This window comes from Heliangelus exortis, chromosome 5, assembly GCF_036169615.1.
Source record: "Heliangelus exortis chromosome 5, bHelExo1.hap1, whole genome shotgun sequence".
Lineage (NCBI taxonomy): Eukaryota > Metazoa > Chordata > Aves > Apodiformes > Trochilidae > Heliangelus > Heliangelus exortis.
The window spans coordinates 32,161,005-32,182,137 of NC_092426.1; the positions used below are offsets into that span (position 1 = coordinate 32,161,005).

Here is a 21,133-nt window from a genome sequence, read left to right on the forward strand (position 1 = left end):
GAAGAAACATAACAGTAAATAAAGATGTTAAAATCTTTAAAATATGCATATATATCCAGCTTTTAATCACTACTGCCAGCTCAGTAATGCACGAATGTTCTTTTGCATCTTCAGCAGTTTAATTCCTGACTTCACCTGAGCAAGGTGAAGCTTCAAAGTTTTGTATAAAGTGATTAAAAAAAAAATTGAATGAGATTTTCTTCCTGTGCTCTAAAGAAGACCTGTTGAGAGATCCAGCATCAAAACAAATACCAAGATTGGTTTTCAGGCCAAATGACAATTGCATCATCTTAGGATTCTTCTTTTCAATCATCCACTTTTGAATGGTTTATGGATTTTCTCCTTTTGTCTCATCTGTACAGATCCTTCAAAGAACACGATTTTAAATGAGCCATAAAAAAATCCTTTTAGGATTTATTTATGTATGATTGTTTATGCTATCTCTCTCTGGGAAGGAGGAGAGGAGAATTTCTTTTGCTTTGAAAGACACCGTGTTAATAGGAAAACCTGAAAAACACATTTTCCAGATCAAGAAAAGTCATTTGAGACTTCTGTGACTTTGGGGATTCCTTTAGGAATTTACACAAGGTTGCAGCATGTGCTTTCATTTTAGGACACATGGAATGATAAACTGCAAAGTTTCCAAACCAAGAGGGAAAAAACACAACAAAAGAAGGAGACTTACAAGATTTATCTCTAGGGATTTCAGCTGATGATCTAATTCTTTCAGACGATTTTGTTGCTCACGTTGTTCCTTATTGTCTCGCAGAACCTTTTCACCTGGACTTGCTTCTAGGCTTCTGTTTGCATAAACCAGGGACTCCTGACAAAAGAAAAAAAAGGCAGAAATTAAACACATTATATTGCTTCAAAACCAGATGAATATTGTTGTGATTTCTACCACGAAAACATTAAAATGTTCAGAATCACAGAATGCCAGGCTGGAAGGGGCCTCAAGTATCACCTGGCCCAACCTTTCTAGATAGGAACATGGTTTAGATGAGAAAATAAAGATGAGAATAATGCATCCAATTTGGTAAATGCATGATTTTCATTATGCACATATTCAAATAGAACACCTAAACATCAAGATGGACTTCTTTCAATAAAAGAAGTCTTCCCCTTCACATTTTAAGGTGAATTCTCAAGTCTACAGAACTCCCTTCAATCCTTAAATCCTATTATGACAATAAAAATGCACTGAGAAGCAAACAGACTGAAGGAAGGGCTGGAAGCTCGCTCCCATTAACCATACTGGGATCAGAATTAGGCCTCAGGGGAAAGGAAGAACTGAACTTTTTATTAGATATGGTGGTAAAAGATAAATAACCCTTTCTCTAAGTTGGAGTTAATAGAGATTGTGCTTTTTATTATTAGAGATAACAACCATTATTGTGCTTCACACACCCTTCAGTACCTTTTGATCAGATTCTCAAGTTTTTATCACTCCTGAATACATTTAAGGTTCAACATCACATGTAATTTAGATCATTAAGAACTACAAGTATTAGCAAAACAGAAAAGTTATGTTGCAACTGGAAAAAACCCAGAACCACCCAAGGAATACAAATAATGCTAGAGGGAAAAACAAACAAACAAAACCCCTTAGTCAATTCAACTCAAAGAACACGAGCAACCATTTCATAAAAAACTATTCTATTCATTCTTATTTTTAGAATTAGCCCAAGCAATCTTAATAAACACAAGGAAAATAATTTCAAGCAGTGTGTCTAATTGGAAAGTAAAAACCATCTTTGCAATTTAACCTTCAATGGAAAATTTATCAACTATAAAAAAAAACTGTAATTATCTCTAAACTTTTTAAACAAACAAATCTATAGTTCTGAAATTTGTATCAAACTCTTAGTTGCCTAAAAGTAAAATTCTTTTCACACAATACCAATTTCTGAATAGTTATTTACAGTGAGCAGTAGCTGGCAGTACCACAATGCCAGTAATTTTCCTATAACAGAAAGAGATACAACTACTTCCATCTGTTACTTACTAGAAACTCTCCAAACTAGAAGGAAACTCAGTATGAGCCACCTAGAGCTATATTCTTACTAATGAGTGTCTTAAGTTAGGCTTAAAAATACAGCGATTTTTAAGTATCTATGATGCCTGATGGCAAGAAATCTACAAGAAATCTACTGTATAGGCTGACACCTATACAGAACATACAATACCAAAGGACTTACTTAGGCTTGTGTTTATTAATACATGAATCAAACACATGACCTGCAATATAAATTCAGAGCTGGCAAAGCAGCTAGAAGTGCAACAACTGAAGCTCCTTCCAATAAAAGCAATTGCTTTTACATGGCTCTGTGCTTCCTGCAAACTTTCTACAAATGAAACTGTCCATGAAGGGCAGGAAGGAAGATAATGGCATCATTACTCTTTCTAAGAAAAACAAGAAGTTGTAGCTATTTTTGCAATTGAATTCCCAAATCAAATATTTCAATCACTGCACACAGAGAGATATTGCCACATAGGCAGTTAGTGCTTAGCTGGATCAGAGCTGCAGTTATGATTTGTTATAGAAAGCAATGTTATGGATAAACCTGTAACTGCTGGTACTGAGAAGTCACTAAAAACTATATTATACTTCTCACTATTTTATTCTGGGCGTTTTATGCATCGACTACTGGTTGATATTTTTAGATTAACTCAGTCTTCAATGAAGGAAAGATCTCAAACTGCAGACAGCATCTCTGAAAATATTATTCCTGCAGTACCAGATAGATTTAAAAAGGTTACAGTGAAAGGAGTCAAATAATTTAAAAAGTTCCTAGATTCAAATTTCTACATCCTTTTCTACACATATTTCTGCCCTAGTCTGTCAAATAGTTACAAGCAGATACCCATTTTATTTCACAGACAGCTCAGCTGCTGTAAGCACTAATGAGCAAGTTCTTCAAACTTGAGGAAAAATTTGTATCTTATGCTCTTTTTCCTTTCATCATCACACTCAGGATGATTTTTAAGCCTGATGCTTCTCTAGTAAGACAAGATACTGTTCTATCAAAAGAAATGAGCTTTCATGACCTTTCCTTTAGTATTGATATCTGCCATGATACCTAACCAATTCTTATCAGAGAATGCTGGATAAAACTTTAACTATGAACATTTACTAGAAAACAGAAGTAAAATATACATAAACATTTCAACATTTCTCCAACATCAGTATCAGCAACTAATACAATTGTAATCAGATGGCTTGGCAGAAAAAAAAAAAAAAAAGTTATTATTTATTCTCTCTCTGAACAGCATGGTTTTGCACACTTCAATCACATTCCCTCTTACTCCTCTTTTCCCAAACTGAAGAATGCCTGTGTGTGTCACTCCTTGCACAGAAGCTATTCTATGAGCTCCTGTTACAGGGACCACAACTGCACAAGAGTCAAGCCACAAGGTATACTGCAGATGTCTACACAAGCACATTGTTATTTTCTGTGTTTCTCTCTTCCTGTTCCCAATAAAGTTTATATCTGATCAGTATGGAGCATTGTGCTGCTGCTTTCACTGAATTAGTTCTTACAGTCCCATTTCTCTCATCCTTGAATAGTAACTGAACAGAATTCACAATATATTAGAAAAATTAGACTTTTCCCCACTTATTATTTTGTATTATTTTTCTGAAGATAACATGACAGAAATATAGCAAGTATTATAGCACAGAAAACACTTTATGGTCAATATTTCAAATGCTTCAAAATGTTTCAACTAGATAGTACATGTAGGTAGTAAAGGTCAATTTGAGATAAATAACAATTTAAAAAAAACTTGAAGAAGAGGCAGAAAATAAAGCTATTAGATACGTTAAGCAAGCATAAATCTCATTCCTTTGCAACAGCCAAAGGTGTAATGATCACAATGCAAAAAATATCCAGTATTTCAAATGGATAAAATTATTTGTTGCACTGTTTTCACCAAAAATCTACAAATAAAACCAAAATCCCATCTAACTAAATATATTAGTGACATGCCATCTTCTTGAGCCAAGAAAGTGGCTCACCAGCTTATCAAACTGCTTGTAACCATGCCCTGTCATAGAGATAACTTTCAAAATTATCTGTTTAGGTCAAGTGTAGAATATACACCATCAGGAGTTCATTTACTGAAACATTACTGTATATTCAGAACTCTGCATAATTTTGAGAACTTATTTAGAGTTACATTGTTTACTGTCCACTGCTATACTGAAAAAAAATCAAGCATTTTTCTGATGAAAGAAACCACGTTGTTGGGTATAAAGAACTCATCAAGAAAGCACACAGCATTAAAGTAATCACATTTATAAGACAATCAGGCAGAGAGATACCACTGTTTCTTTAAACACCTTCTCCATTTCCTTTTATTTTCAGGTAGTCTAGTTTTTCAGGCTGGTAACCTTACTCTTTGCACATAGTCTACACTCATTATTCTTCACCCTACCATTTTCCTGTCTCTTCTAGAATTACATTCAACTTAATTTGTTATTCCCAAAAAATATTAAGACATAAACCATTTTTAAAATATTTCATTAAGTGGGCGCCAGAACAAAGAAATGTTTCAGAAAGAAATACACTTTGGACGAGAAACATTTCCATGTAAAAGAGAACATTAGTCATGGAAAAGCATTCTGAATCCAGCTGGACTCATCGCACAAAAAGATGAATCTGCTTGCTCCTTTGTAACAGCTCAGTTATGGTACTGTAAAATAATTAAAACCATTTGTTAAAGATTTCAGAGACAGAGCATAGCTCCTTCATCCTGCCAAAGTATCTTTCAGTGGCAGGAAGCAACTCTCCCAGTAGTGATAAAGTCTTTGCATTCTGAAAGCTGTATCTAATGCAATTCTTTGAAAAAAATAACATGCAGCTTTCTGAAACAAAACTATAAGCTCTTTTTTTTTTTAATTACTGCTGAAATTCTAAATAAAAATCCAAGCAGATGACTTACACGGGAAAAATTTTTCCCAATTTTTTCCATCACTAATGCATTATACCCTACTCAGCCACAACAGATGAAATCTACATCTCACAGAAATCAGAAAGAATTCTAGCACTGATTTTCAGAAGACTGGTGTCACTGAGGATCAGCCTCTTCTCCAAAGGAAAGAAAATCCCAGACTAAGTGTCAGATGGAAATTGGATTCAGGAATGTATGGATTCGGGAAGGCACAGGTCAGGATCAAAGACAGAGGGACAGTCTTTCCAGGACATCAGATAGAAAAACCTTGACCTTTGTGATCTCTCAGATTTACACTAAATTGCATGTGTATGGGATGGAATACTTCATTTGATAATTTTGAGCCTGCTGTTAAGTCCTCCCCACAGAAGGGTTACAGGTGTGAACTCCTTTCCTCCCTTTGCTTTCCAACACAGAAGACATTTAGCAGAACCAAGCACTGACACTGGTTTCTATAGGAACAAGCCTCAACAAGAGCCTTCCTCCATACCACTCATACCTTTAAATCTGCAATTAACTATAAACATTGAGAGTTATCAGCCCTACAAGCAGACACTGACTGAAAAACACGCTCTTAATGTCAAAAAGTACAGTCACTTAATACTTAACTGAAACGTAAAATTACTAAAAAGAAAATTGGTTCTCTCCTGCCTCAAACCAGGACATGGATGCTGGGATTTTTTCAAGAATGCTCTGCTGGGAGCAAAAAAAACAGTGCAACCCCCTTTAAAGGTAAGAAAAGTAGGTGCAACAAAAATCCTCTTGGCTTAACTGTGAGCGCCCAAGTCTGCTCCAAACCAAAGTGGAAGTGTACCAGGGATGGAAAAGCAGCAGAATCTACGTGGGTTTCGCCAAGGTTTTCAATGCAGTGCGTGCCAACAACCTCCTCCCAGGGAAACTGGCACATTATGGGCTAGACAAGTGGTCTGTGCAGCTGGGGGGGGTAAATAGCTCCTTCTCAAACTGGCAGCCAGGCACAAGTGGTATTCTGGGGATCAATATTTGGCTCAGTGCTGTTTAGTATCTTCACAAATGATCTGGATGGTGTTATCAAGTGTATCCTGAAGAAGTTTGTGGGTGATAACCAACCACATAGGGAAAACAGACACTTTGGAAGGGAGAGCCTGCAAGAAGACCTGGGTAGGGTGAAGAGTGGGCTAAACTTACGAAGTTCAACAGGGACAAGTCTAAGGTTTTGAACCAGGGAAAACCTAACCCAGGAGTGCAGAACAGCTGGAGAGCAGGTGTGTGGAAATGGATCTAGGGTGGGTGGGCAGGCAGTGAGCTCAATATGAGTGACTAGTGCTGCAGCAAAGAAAGCCAGCAGGGTGCTGGGATGCATCAATAAGGGCATCACTAACAGTGATTATGAAATCATTATCCCACTCCACTCAGCGCTTGTCAGGCCACACCCAGAATACTGCTTTCAATTTTGGTCCCCACTATGCATAAAAGACGTGGACAGGCTCATGATGGCCCACTGAAGGGCCACAAAGATGATCAAATGACTGGGAAGCCTGCCACATGAGCAAAGGCAGAGAGAATTTGATTTGATCAGCCTTGAGAAAAGAAGGCTCAGGGGAGACATCAGCACCATGTTCCAGTACTTCAAGGGCAGCTACAAAGAATATGGAGATTTCCTTTCCACAAGGAGTCACATGGAAAAGACAAGGGGTATTGGGTATAAGTTTCTCTGGGGAGATTCCAATTGGACACAAGAAATTTTTTCACACTGAGAACAATCAACCACTGGAATAATCTCTCACAGAACTGGTAGATTACCCAACTTTGGACATTTTTAAGATCCAGATCAACAGGGTGCTGGATCATCTTGTCTAGACCACGCTTTTGACAAGAAAGGCTGGATCAGCTGATTCTTGAGGTCCCTTCCAATCTGCTGTTCCATGATACAGTTGAAAAATCTTGTCATCTTGTCATTAAATACTTCCAGTGAAACCCAACAATGAAACCCAACAAATACTTCCAATGAAACCCACAAAACCAAAACTCTTGCTGCCATTGTCTTGCATGTGGCATTCATCCTAACAAATCACACAAGACCCTTTAGCAAAAGCATCATTCTTTTTTTCAGACCATTTCTGGGTAGGTATCTGTTGCTTTTGATCAGGTGGCAAAAGTACAAAAAATTCTGTCATTTCTCTGTGACCCACGTTTTCTGATATTAGAACTGATGCTTCAAGAATAAGAAAATCCATCAAAACTTCCAGTTTATAACAGTATTAGAGGATATTGATAAACAAGGATGTTTTAAAATGACCATGAGCAGCAACAAACTTAGAAAAACTAATATTTTTTTAAAAATATATAATTTTGCATGCATTTGACAGAAAGCTCTGCAAACCAAATTTAGTCAATAATTTTTCTGCTGCAAATTATTAATTCCTGGTTTTTGGAAAAATCATTTGTTACAGAAATCTGAAAACACAAGGTGTTGACAATGGAACTGCATAACCAAAATCAGGATTTGATGTGATGTTAGTGCTGTGGATGAACTGAACACAGATTTGTTTACCTATCAAACCAATAATAACCATAACCAAGAACAAAGGACTGAAGGGTAGATCTGGTATGGATGTTCCACAGAAAGAACTTCCAGAGAAAGGAGTTAAGATCCTGAAAGCTGAGATGATTATTTTCTCTTCCACTTCCCAGTAAAAAAAAAAAAAAAAAAAAGACAAACAGCAGTTGAAATTGTGTTAATCTAGAAAAGCTCAGTTATATCACAGGTCTAGATACAATGATTGCACCTAACAAACTGACTTGCCTAAAGCCTGGATCCTAGTGAAACTAAGGCAATCAGGAAACCCTGTTCTCTGCTGAGAGAAGCAGCCCTAGACATGGAGAGAAGCAGGACTGAAGGCACCTACAGGATTAAACACTTCTGGAAATTAGATGCAGAGTGGGAGGGTTTGGTTTTTTTGTTTAATTTGTTGGGAGGTGGGAAGGTTTACTGGCTTTGCATTTATGTAGTTCGTGTCCTTCTAAATTCAGTTTTAAATAACTCAAACCTCCTACTCACTTCAACTTCGATTTATTCTGTTTAGCTCTTTGTCTAAATCTATGAAACCACCTTTAAGCAGTCCAGCTCTTTGGTAGCTTTCATTAAAATGACTCACATGCTCAAGTTTATCTGAACAAAAAAATTACAAACAGAATCCTGTTTACCAGAATTTCAGTGTCTGAAAGCCTTCTCTATGCTGCAAAATAAAATTGAAGAGCAACTGTTTTCCACTAACAAAAGGTAATTTATGGAATTAACTCTCTTTTTGGTTGTTCAGTGTAGTATTATTCAAAAAGATGACTCTTCAATAAGCATACACATAAAGCAAGTTTCTCTTCTAATATTCTGAGCATATATATAAAAAGGAAGCATCAACAATCAATTGGACAAACGTTCCCAAGCAGAGTGACAGGCAGTGCCAGTAACTTCAGGCTGAGGTCTCCTCGCAGAGACAGCAGATTCAGAGATGGATTCTGTGACCTGAAATTCCTGGCTAACAACTGCATTTGCCAAAGTCATCAACCACTAGAGGGAGTCACCGCTTCACACATTAAATCCCAGTTGGGAAACGATCAGCAACACAATGTGACTCCTCTGGAGCTGGCAGGCTCAGAATATACTGCTATAGGTAAAACACAGTCTGAAGTTTGGAAATAAGCTAATGCAAAAAATGACATTAAATTGTTCTTTAGAAAAAGGGGGGGGAAACCAACAAACAACCAACCCACATTCAAAGAGATATGTCTCATAAACAAGTAATTGAAAACATGATTTTGCCCATGTATGCTCCTACAGAGCCTCTGATAACACCTGATCCAGCTATAAAGTTTACAGAAGTAACAAGCTTGGGCTAAGTTAGTGCAAAACAGGAATTATGGTATTTTATGTTTCATTTCCCTAATATTTATTTTGAGAAAGCCCATTAAAACCAAGGGACACACTATTTCAATCCATTTTCCACAGTCTTTAGCACTGCCTATCAGTAATTGTTTTATCTTTCACACCATAAGTGAAGAGGCATTTTTGTAATCCTGAGATAAGAAGAAATCTAATTCTAATTCCTAAAAGATGAATTATCACAGATGATATTATTACTATGCTGACAGATGAATTATTACTATGCTGACAAAACCACTGAGGCCTTCACACAGTTAAAGCCAGCTGAGCTGCTAATTCCTGCATATGAAATTTCTTGTTTAAAGTGTGGAATTAACAAATGTTAAAAACAAGACAGTCCTTGAATTATATACCACTCCAAATAGCACCATACTAACACAGTAATTTTTCTCATTATTTCTATAGCCAAGGACTTCATTCTTTAACACATAAATTCTGAGGGAGAAAAAAACAACCAACACTACTAAAAGAAAATGCAAAAATATTCAAATACAGACAATACAGACATATGCGGTATTTTTATTTAAATCAGATCAACACATGCTTTAGACAAGAAATCTGCAACATAATCTCTGCTCTGTAATATACCTGATAAATCTGGCCAGGAGGTTTTGAGCAGGATTTGGATATTGAAGAAACATCCCCATCAGATACTAGTACTTTAAGCTTAATGTCTATCTCGTTCAGGTGATGAAATTCCATAGGTTCAGGTGTGTAGCCTTCTCCTGGTGCTATCCAGCCAGATACATCCTCCTATAGAAAGATACAGAAAATATTTAATCCTTGCTCACAAAGGAAATAGGCTTTTAAGGCAGTTACACATGAAGTGCATTTATTTTACAAATAAACCATACTTAATAATAAAATGTAAGCTGTCATCCATCACCATATATATAGCTGAATTCTGCCAACATTCATGTACCAAGGACACTCAAAAGTAGATGCAGGCAGATCTTCTGGAGGCATAAATTTTTCAATTGAAAACATAGCCAAGCAGCAACTTCAATGGACTTTAAAAAAATATATAAATTTCATTTTATTTTTAGAAAGCACATGTACCTACATGCATTGCTAAAATGTAATAGCAAAAAAGGTGTTGTGTTAACCTAAACAAGCTTTTAACATTTTAGATGTTTCTATAAAAATCCAAAGCCTGTGTCCTTACCAACCAGTCAACTCAAGAGCTCTGAAGTAAAACTTCATAAAGCCAGACAGCTCACCTCCGTGCCAGGTGGCCAGAGTTCAACCAGACAGCTCCCAAGTTGCCCATCCACTCCCCTGAAGGTAACACAACTCCCTTGATGATGTTCTCTTTAAGGCAAAGAGAAGTGCTACAAATAGCTAGCTCCTTTCCCTGCATCTTACAGCAAGCTCCTTTTCCTCTCTGCATCTTACTTCATAACCTCTCAGCCAAGTTATTCAAACCTTTAAAACAGTCTTATGTATTATACAGTATATACAGTTTCTGTAGCAAGACAAACCTCTTTTAGGGCACGGCGCTCCAAGGTCCAACCAGGTGTTCCAGGAGCAACTCACGAATAGTGCTCTGAGTCTAATGCTCTCAGGGCTGACCAGCCTGGATCGGTGCTACTGCTCCAAAAATGGCCTCCCCTCTGGCTTCCTCAGGTGTGAGCTTTATTGGCCCCCTAATCCTGCTCATGTGCAGTAGGGGCCCGCCCTAATCAGGCACAGGTGGGCTTAACAAGCTCATGCCCACTACCTGGCAATTAGTGCCACCTGGTTGCCTCATTTCACTACAGTTTCTGTATTGTTTGATACAGCAGCCCCAGCTCACTTGTGAATGAATAATGCACATCACAGTCTAATTTGCAGACAGACCTTGCTGTCAAGTGCTGCACAGGAAGCATCACTTTATGATGCCACTGACATGAAAATAAATTTTCGGAGTGCTGCGCTCCTTTGCAAGAAGAGGATAAAGATGAAGAGGAATGAATCTGACAGACACAGACCCACCAGTCCTAAAACAAAAAACATAAAAGAACATGCTCAAAGCTCACATTTTCAATGCTAAGATGAAAGTGAAAAACTCACAGCCTTCAGAAACTGTACTAGAACCCTCCTCAACATCATCCTAAACCACTACTGCCATGCCTTGCATCTCAGCACTCCTTGTTTGCACACATTCTGGGGACACCATATTACAGATAAGTCCAAGGAACTCTACAGAGCGTTGACCACATAGCAAGCTTGGGAGAGCAAGATAATTTTTTCCTTCTAAAAAAGACAAAAGCAAGTCAACAGCCATAAAAATGAGGTGTTTTTGACTGTACTGATCTTGCCAAACTCCCCCAATGAACTTATATCCCAAAGTCTAGCAGAAAATGTAGAGAAACATCTATTCTGCTACATATTCCATCACATCTGATGATGATATGTAGCATCACCTTAAGAATCCAAGTTAGGTGGAACTTAATACACTGCTCCCTGTTGATCTCTGAAAGAAGTCAAAGGAAATACAATCAGCAGTTTTCTCTGAAAGGAGAACTACTTTCCATCAAGTAAGGAGCCACAAAAAAAGGGAAAGCCTGCCAAAATTAGGCTTGGAATGAAAATGCAGAGGTTGATGCTAGCAAAAACCAAAATGAGAGTCTAGGATATAATGTGACCTTTGCAATGTATCACCAAAGAAGAAAAAAAAGGATCCATAGGAAAGCAAAGGAACTGCCCGAAGTAGCTGCTTCCATTCTAGAGTCCCAGTTTGCTATCACAGAAACACAGAGAGATGGGGAGCAGGGTTCATTTCCTGTTCATGATTCACATGAGTTTCCCTCTTGACAGCAGTAACACCTGAGTAATCAGATGACCATGTACTCCCTGTACAGACAGGTACAGTTACATATTATGAGTGAGCTTGGCCTACGTCAACGAAACGAATGAACTCATCTTCACCACCAGATGCAGGTTCTCCACAAGCACTCCTGGCTCACACTCAGAGAAGCAAGTCTGCTCAGCTTGAGAATGATGCTAGCAGACTACAGCTCTGTCCTAACCACAACAAAACAAAAAAAAAAACCAACAAAAAAAAACCAACCACCAGGAAGGACCTTAGAAGGGCAACGCAGAGATGTGGGGGAGGACAAGTGCATTCCTTGTTTCTTTTCTTTTTCATCACATAAGAGGGCAGGCACCTTGTCCCAAGACTTCAACATCTGTCTTTCAATGGATTCATGTCCACCAGTTCTTTACAACTTCCATATTAGTTCTCTGGCTATTCAAGCAGCCACATCCTCACAAGGAGGAAATATCAGCTCCAGTTACAACACCACTGCTGTAAGGTCATCCTTGGTTCATCCCCATTAATCTAAAGCACCCTGGTTGCAAAAAGAAAGAAGCATATCCCATGCACCTGACATAAATTATCTCCATATTGAACTTAAAAATAGAAAAGAAAAAAATAAAAGGAAAAAAAAGTCATCTCTTTCATGAAACAAAATAATTTTTTCTAATACTTTCTCATACAAGGAGGATGATAGTAAGCGTGACCAGAGATGCTGTGACTCCAGAAGAGACACCCACAAATGCCCCTAGGGACTTGCCAGCTTTGAGGAAGCATCTGTTCAGGTGAGCCAGTGACCATCATTAACACAGAAATTACTGCAGGAGTAAGTTAAACTGCAACTGGATTTATTAGCAACAGCTCAGTCCCCTCATACCCCAGGTTTCAAATACCCAAGTAGCTCCATTAGTCTCTTAACTCCAGGGTTAGATGGACTCACATCCTTTTTTGTATTTTCAAGATGGCTTTGCTTGGAAAACAAGCTTCTGCCCTATCAGAATGTTTCCTGTGTTTTAGCAATACTTTTATAACAGCACACTCAGTAGTTATCACTGTGGAACATCTGAAATAAATCATTCCCCTGCAGCTTTGACAATTAGATAAGCACGAGTATGTACTTCTAAAAGACTCATAAAACAGTTTTGTTTTTTTTTTTAAGGGAGAAATGCTGTTTGGACATTTGTCATATTTAGTAGTATAAATCAAAAGAATTTATCAAATCCACATTACTTTATACAGAGGAATTCACACAGCATAGCCAGCTCTACCTTGATTTATAACCTCCAAAACATTTCTGATGTGACTGCACCAGCTTTTTAGAAGTCAGAATGAAGTAAGATGAAAGTGCTCATCAGCTGGACAGGTACCTGGACCATCTTGAAACAGTCCAGATTACTCATTAGCTGATAATTTCCTTGTGATATTTTTTACAAAGCAGCCACAGGAAATGCTTCACCCATAATATAACTGAAATGTAGGAGAGGAAGGATCCATCTCCAGACTAAACAGGTTTAAGTAACTTCTTTTATTCTATTTTGGCAGTAGATTCCAGAGCTGTTTTCTTTAAAGAGATAATCTAGTACAGACCAGACTAACCCACAGATTCCCATTCCTGTCCACTGTATTGAGAACACAAAGCAACACATCCTGTGTAGGAATCTATTTAAAATCTGATATAAACAGTAAAATCTCTACAGGTAAACACCCACATGACAGTGACATGTGCCAAATGCAAAATGTCAATAAATGTTATGCTTTTCCACTGCCCTGATGTCTTACAAATTGGTCCAAAATTACGTTGCTAGTCAGAATTTGCATTCACTGCCCTGCATAAATGTCTCTCAGTTTTGTGAAGGACACCAGCTTAAACAAAACGAAAACCCAACAATTATATATTGTGAGAGAAGGCTTTTGTAACAAGTAAAATAAATTCTTTCAAAAGTCACTATTCTCTAGAGCTCAGAAAGCTTGGTTCTTATTAACAGAAGGCTGTTTACAGTACCTTCACATCTTTAAATGTTCATGTTTACCAGATAAAGGACCCTCTCCTCAAACTGAAATATGTTCTTGATCAGAAAGAACAGAAGAGACATCATTGTTAATCAAACACCAACCTTTCCAACAGGAGGAGAAACACAAAAACTCCAAAATTATTTCCCTCCAGTTTCTTCCTGTCCCAATGATGGATGAAGTACAGTTTCAGCTGTACATTTTGTCACCTTTACATGGGGTTAAAATGTCAAATCTGTTGCCAGAATACCTAATAGAATACTTTGAATCTTTTTCTAAATGCAGACAAAAGATCAATAGTGATCCAGCAAGTCTTAGCTTTGTTCTTCTAATATGCAACAAATTAAAAGTACAATAAAAATCAAGCCTCCTAACCACCTGATGAACATTAGACCAAAAAGCCACCCAATACCTTTTTTAGTGCTAAATAAACTATGGCAGACAAGTCAAACATCTGTGCAACTTCATTAACTGATGAGTATTTTACACAGATAAATAAATCAGCCTTCAAGCTTGGTGTTCACATCCAATGAAATTCAGTAATATGCTTTTGTAAAGTCAGGGAGCAAATGGCAGATCAACAGGAAGATTGGGGCAATTTTACAGAAGTCCAAGTTTTTCAATCTCACAAACAAAACCCAAGCACTGAGCGTGGCTGATATTTTTAAATCTTTGCACATGGAACAGCCAGCAAAGGCTGTTTTCTATGCTTCCACTTTAGCTTACTAACTGTGAAAGAACACTTACTGTTAAAATACTGCACACTTACATTACTTAGTAATTTGCCCACCAGGTTTTCCTAACTGACACAAATTCTGACAATACTAAAGCACAGTGTATATCTACTAGATTCTCTAGAGTAAAGAGAACATCTTAGATCTCAGACAGAATGAGTTTCACTCTAGAAACCATACTGAAGCACAGTAAATTACAGATTTTATTAATGTCACAACTCATGGGTAGGTTAGTTCTCTGTTTCCATAACCAGTTTGGTTCAGATTAAGAAAATCTTGACCTCACCTCCTTACCCCATATCCTGAAACAGTAATTTATAAATATGGATTTTAGACACCTTTTAGAAAAGAGTAATGAAAAGCATTACCTCTTGGATGCCTTCACCACCTTATCAAAAATAACTCAATGTAAAACATGGGAAGAGAGAATTTACAATACATAGGATTTTATTTCTATCTCTCACACCTGACTTATTTCACTGACTGAAAAATAATTTACTTCAGATCACTTTTAGATGCATAAATTGAAGGGAAACTGGAGCCTGCCTATATTTTGTTCATTCTACACAAAGTTCACATCTGTCTTCTTACATGCTGTGATTCAGTGTACTTACAAATGTTGGGAAAAAGGTCACACCTTTATTATAGACATAATATAATGTACAGCTTAATTTAAAATAAATTAGAAAAGTTACCTCATTTCTTTACATGAAGCAAGCAAGCATTTTCCCTGTTTTTCTTATTTATTAAAATGCAAGTTTCTCAAAGCATTATATCAAGTTCATTTGTGAATGTTCATTCTATGAAAATACATACCTTTTGCATATTTAATACCAGATATAGTTGAAAACCAATGTAACCTTCTGGTATGATTCATTTTTCAAACCAAATTTTGTCTTCCCATCCTAGCAGCCTTAAGAGGACTTTTGTAGAATAACAGAGCCCCTGATTAGCTCTTCACTGTAACATTCATCTCAAAGATGTAAGAAATAAAGGCCATCTCCTAGTAACTGGGAGATCAAAAGACTACTTGATGTTTTCAGATTACTGGGAATCATTTTGTGGAACAGACTGTCCTAAAAGAGGTGATTGGTGGGGTAATCAAACACTTTTTATTCTCCGTGAGGAAAGGCATTTGTCTACTTTGGTTCTAGATATTCACTGCAGTAGGCAGACTGCATGCTCTTTACCAGTATGATGTTAAAGCATAAATGTCTGACACTGCAGCAGACTTGGGCTCCTCTGTACTTTTAAGACAGAGTGAGTTCTAAGCCACAGAAAGATGTCATGTTAGGTTTCTAAGTGGACACATAAGCTTCATCAATGTCTATTTTACCAATTGTTGTAGTCTGAAGTTCACATCCTCAAAAAACTCTTGGACTTTTTTTGAAGTAGTATCTGGCCCTTCTGTCAGAAACTACAATACCAGCCACTCAGATTGATAGGACACAACTCACATTTTATGCAGAGAAAACAACTGAGTGTGCTTCTAAGGCCTCTTCCACCTGTGTCTGTTCTTTTAAGCTCTGAAGGTCTTCTGAGGCCACGACGTCCAAGTGTTGGTAAAAATGAACAAAGCCAATGAAAATTCATTCTTGGAGAGAAAGACAACTGAATTTGTCCAGCTTTTCACTCATGTCTCAGTAGGTAACTTCATGGCAGGACTAAAGCCAATTCAAATTATTTAATACAAAACCAAACCAAATACAAGACAGTATTAAAGTTGCTATACCTCAAGACCTTGCAAGTCAGTTCCATCTTCTGTACCATTCAATAGCTCAGTTAGCCTTTTCTTTTCTCTCTCAACCATAACAGCCTGGTTTCCTGAATCCTTTGCTAGCTGAAATAGTCCAGAAAACAATTTTAAAAATCTTTTAGAACTCCATTAGCTCAAACAGTCCTTAAGTTTTTAACTTCTGAAATTAACATTCTAACCTTATTTATTGTCATAATACAAACTCACTCTGACAGAAAAACTAGCAGCCTACATGCAATAAATTGATACTCTTATAGGGGGGTAGATATTTTTGTGGATGAAAAAGCTACAAGGTCTTCACCAAAAACCAGCATAAAAATCAAAAGATTTGCTTTCTGACAGAAATTGTTATTCTGTAAGAGGGTAACATGCAGGCTATGATTTTACATTAACATTATAAAGGTCACCCTGGAGCCAGGCTGGAGGAGTCTTGAAGGTGACATTTTAGCATCCTTCCAATATCTGAAGGGGGGCTACAGGAAAGCTGGGGTAGGGCTTTTTACACAGGTGTGTAGTGAGAGAAGGGTAAATGGTTTAAAACCTGAAGAGGGGAGATTTAGGTCAGACATTAGGAAGAAATTCTTTCCTGTGAGGGCGGTGAGACACTGGCACAGGTTTCCAGGGAAGTTGTGGCTGCCCCATCCCTGGAAGTGTTCAAGGCCAGGCTGGATGGGGCTTTGAGCAACCTGGTCTGGTGGGAGGTGTCCCTGCCCATGCAGGGGGGTTGGAACTGGGTGATCTTTAAGGTCCCTTCCAACCAAAGCTATTCTATGATTCTGTGATTAACCTCCTGCATATCTATTTCTTATCTATGTATAAGAACATCTTCCTTTAACTTAACAGTAAACACATTTAAAGAAAATGTTATGAAATATTTGCCCTCAAAACAAGCTATCTAGGCACAAACAGAACAACTCAGCTTCCAGAACTCTTTAGCAATAACATAGAAGCAATATTATGCCCACCAATATGTGCATCAAAGATGAGAAGTATCTTACACAGTAATCTGCCATAAGCAACAACTTTTTTTAACAGTAAACTTTTTTCAGTTATGCTTAATTAGTTTTTAATGTTCCTCATAAAAAACAACTGCCTCCAGAAGTATTTATATACTATATTTTTAGTTAATATTTAAGAAAATGCTAATGGTTTTATGCTTTAATGCTTACCTCAATGTTCTTTTTAACGAAATCCTGACTGGCTTTACTTTTGCCATGCATTTTTTCAGCTTGATTAGGGAATTCATTTGGTTCTAATTCACTTGGATAATCTGAAGTTTGAGGAACAAAAGTTGCTAAGTTATGATCATTTCTTTTCTGATTCAGTGAGAGCTGTCATAACAGCAACCCCATTTAAATCTTTGTCAAACATATAAAGAGAGGCAGACTCCTCATGTGCTGTTTCCATGATTTATATAAACTATATTGCTGTACTTAAAACACAACTACTGTCAAAATGTAATCACATTTTTCAAGCTTTTATTATATGAGAACCTTCATATTGCAAAGGCTGAAATACTGCTGGATTTTTCACCTCAAAAATGTTAAACATGGTGACTTTGAAAGCCACCACATTCCTCCAAACCCTAGCATTGTTTCAGTTTTATCATCAGTATAAAACCAGACAATTTTTTTTTAAAAAAACCACAGAACTATTTGGAGACATATCAAGTACATTTTTTAAAATAAAACAGCTGAAGAACAGATGATATAGTTGATATTATCATAACACAGCTTATAAAACAAATTTTGTTTAAAAACAAAACTTGTCATAGAGCTGTAAAGTTATTAAACAACCATATTACTCTGACAATAGTACATGTGTATTTTTCCAACAGTGGGTTTCTATCCCTCATACAAAAGTGGGCATCATAAAAAATTTTCAGAGACTTTTACCAGTTTTAAAATAGTGATTCTTCCACAAACAGCAAGGATTTGTTATATTAAATAACATCTAACCAAATACAACCAACTTCTAAGTCTCAAAAAGTATTCCAAAAGCATGCACGATATTTTTTCTTTTCTGGAAAGTAAAGATCTGAAAAACAGATGGGCTACTTGCCTGCAAAACCCCCAAATTTAACATGTTAGATAACAGAAAATAGGCTACATGGAAGTAAGCCTTTTTCAGAGCAAGTAAGGTGAAAGGAAACTCCACATGACAGGAAATAAATTTTGTGCATCCTTTCACACAGTATGGAAAAAATACTGTACAACATTCTCACCAATCAAACTGCCTCTCAAACAGCAATAAAACCTTTAAGGACTGAGGTGGTGTTGGATCCAACCAAGAAAACCCTGTCACAGTTCAAACACACAACAGAGCATCTTTTACATTGCCAGCTAAACATAGAATCACACAATAATTTGAGTTGGAAAGGACCTCTAAAGGTCATCTAGTCCTAGACCCTGCAGTAGGCAGGGACATCCTCAACATCCTGAACTTATCAAGGAACTGGATCGTGAGAGTTTCCCAATCAATATAAACATGACAACTTGTATCCTGAAACAAGCAAAACTTCCCAACTTCAATACAATATGCAACATGTATGAACATTACTTTTAAGCTATATCTTTGCCTAACTGTAGAACAAGCATTTTTGACGGGGAGCTGTACCACAGAACATCTCATAACATTCAAGTAGCACGTGGATCACTAGGACAAAGATCCCATTGCAGAACGCCATCGGTAAGTACAAGAGAGACTTTATCTCAACAATTTATATGCGAGTTCTGGTAGATTCCATACAAATTTCTCAGAGATTTGGTACAAATCTTGATGAGACTGTTGAAGTATCACTAAATTAATCTTCACAAGTTAAGCTCCTCCTATTTAGGGTCAGCCTTTTTGACAACTGTTACATGGAAACCCAAAACCAACCAAAACGATGCCTTAGCTATTCAGAAACCATATTCAAATCTCCAGCAGAAGCAGAAAAAGGTATTAAAAGAAATTCATTGCTCATTAATTGTACATGATCTCTATTTCATGCATTCCTAAACTAGAATAATGTGGAGCATCTCAAAATAGTGCAAGCAACAGCAATTCCCAACCATTCCTATACTGGGAACTTCCAAAGTCATCACTGTACTGAACACTGGTAATGAAATCTGCCACTGCTACTCCAGCACAACTCAGAAGTTGTGCAGGTGGAAGCTGAGGGACAAGGTACATTGCCAGGGAGGAATGAAGACACATGGTGTGAAGACAAAGCAATGGTGTGAAAAAAAGCACAGCACTGCTCCAACCCAGTGTGATGAAACATGTAATAACACAAAGTTAAGGTCAAATACTCCAACAAGTGACAAAAATTATAGGGAAGATGAGGCCCATGTTTAAAAATTAAAACGTGCTGTCACTAAAAAGTGCAGAGATTCTACTGGCATTAATGGTTCAGCCTTGAGGAACACAGTGCTTATAATGTCCTTGTCATCTTAACCAGCCACCAGGAAGACAGATTCATTCTGGTTACATGGAATGGTCAGTGAAAAAGAAATAAACAATTGCAGCTGACAACAATGGCAGCTGAAGCTGTTCTTCATCTTATGTCACAAAACATGTGAGAAGTTATTTAACCATACAAATTTGAATTTCAAATTGGAGAAGAACAGAGGCACAAAGGCACAACTGCATTTATTTTGAAGTGTTGGACACACTACACTACTACCAGCATTTTAAAGCTCTATACAGTACACAAACAAATCACCACAAAGAATCACCACAGAGGTTGATTTGTTCCAGAAAGTACTTAATCCATAAGAGTAATGCAGCCTTTACAACAGTCAGCACTAAAAAAATATAAACTTAAATCTTTAGACAGCTCATTTTATCTCAACATGCATACAATTCCTCATGAAAAAAAAAAAACAATTACAGAACAGTTGGAACTTTGCAGCACCACTCTTAGCTTTAAGATGGTTTCTTCAATATAAACCTATTAATGAAGGTTACATACATTGTACATGTTGTTTTGCCATTTCTAGAAATACAATCTATACAATTAATACAGCTTACCCTGCATATGTAAGGTTTTATGGCAATCATAATCTTCTGGATTAATTTGAGTGGGAAATACTGAAGTACCTTCTTCATCTTCTTTAGCATGGAAGGAATCTGCAAGGAAATTTTTCAGTAAAATGTAACTGAAATGCATTTTTAAAAGATCTAGTTTAATGTGTATCGTATTTTTAAAATCTCTCATAAGAAAGTTAAAGAAATTTATTTGAATAAATTACATAACCAAGATATTTATCAAGGAAAACAAGCAAAGTGTAAAGTGTGTCTCATGAATCATTATGCTGTTTCATGTGGCTGCTTTTAACAATTACTTGCCATAAAGGACAAATAATTACATTCTAAAAGATACAGCCCAAGGCCTTTAAGTTCAAAATCCTCTGCAGACGCAGGTGCCAAGTCATCTAGAAGTCTGAATGAAAATAAAGTACTCAGCTGGTATTTGCCTTTGCATGAATTATTAGACTTTCAAGAGGCTTAGGTCAAGGGTATAGTCTAGAAAAAAAAGTGTCAAACATTCTAGCATGCAGAAGTTGTTAGAGTTGATAAAAAAAAAAAAGAACAAACCAAAAATATCAGTCATCGTCTTGACAGACATGAACTGGAAGTGTAAGTTAGAGCATTAACTGTAAGTTTCCTTTACAGAAAAGGACTCGTATTGCAAAGTACCATACATATCATATATGAAATAAAGAAAAAATAATGAAAAAAACACCAACATCCTGTAATAATGAAGTTTAATGAGCTCAACTGAAAGTATAATTTTGTTACACAGAGCACAATGGAATGAAGTTACGGCTGCTTAATTAACTCCTGATTTACATTTCTTCCATGAGTTTGACAGAGTTTTTTTGTGCCAGAGTTACTAATGATTTTGTAACTCAAACTTGTGTTTGATCTCACAGCCACTACAATTAAATTGCTCCCCTATACAATTGATTTAATACAGC

The 21,133-nt window shown here is 36.9% G+C and overlaps 1 protein-coding gene across 4 annotated transcripts in view; it reads right to left on the minus strand.

The window, feature by feature from the left end:
* FSIP1 (fibrous sheath interacting protein 1) overlaps nt 1-21,133 on the minus strand; it is a 79,761-nt gene that overhangs the window by 49,890 nt on the left and 8,738 nt on the right. For all 4 annotated transcript variants that reach the window (XM_071744355.1, XM_071744352.1, XM_071744354.1 and 1 more), the window contains exons 7-11: nt 20,184-20,282; nt 17,339-17,439; nt 16,146-16,253; nt 9,461-9,625; nt 686-823 (exon numbers count right to left, since the gene is read on the minus strand). In XM_071744355.1, coding sequence (XP_071600456.1) covers nt 686-823; nt 9,461-9,625; nt 16,146-16,253; nt 17,339-17,439; nt 20,184-20,282 — 611 coding nt within the window. The remainder of the gene's footprint in view (nt 1-685; nt 824-9,460; nt 9,626-16,145; nt 16,254-17,338; nt 17,440-20,183; nt 20,283-21,133) is intronic.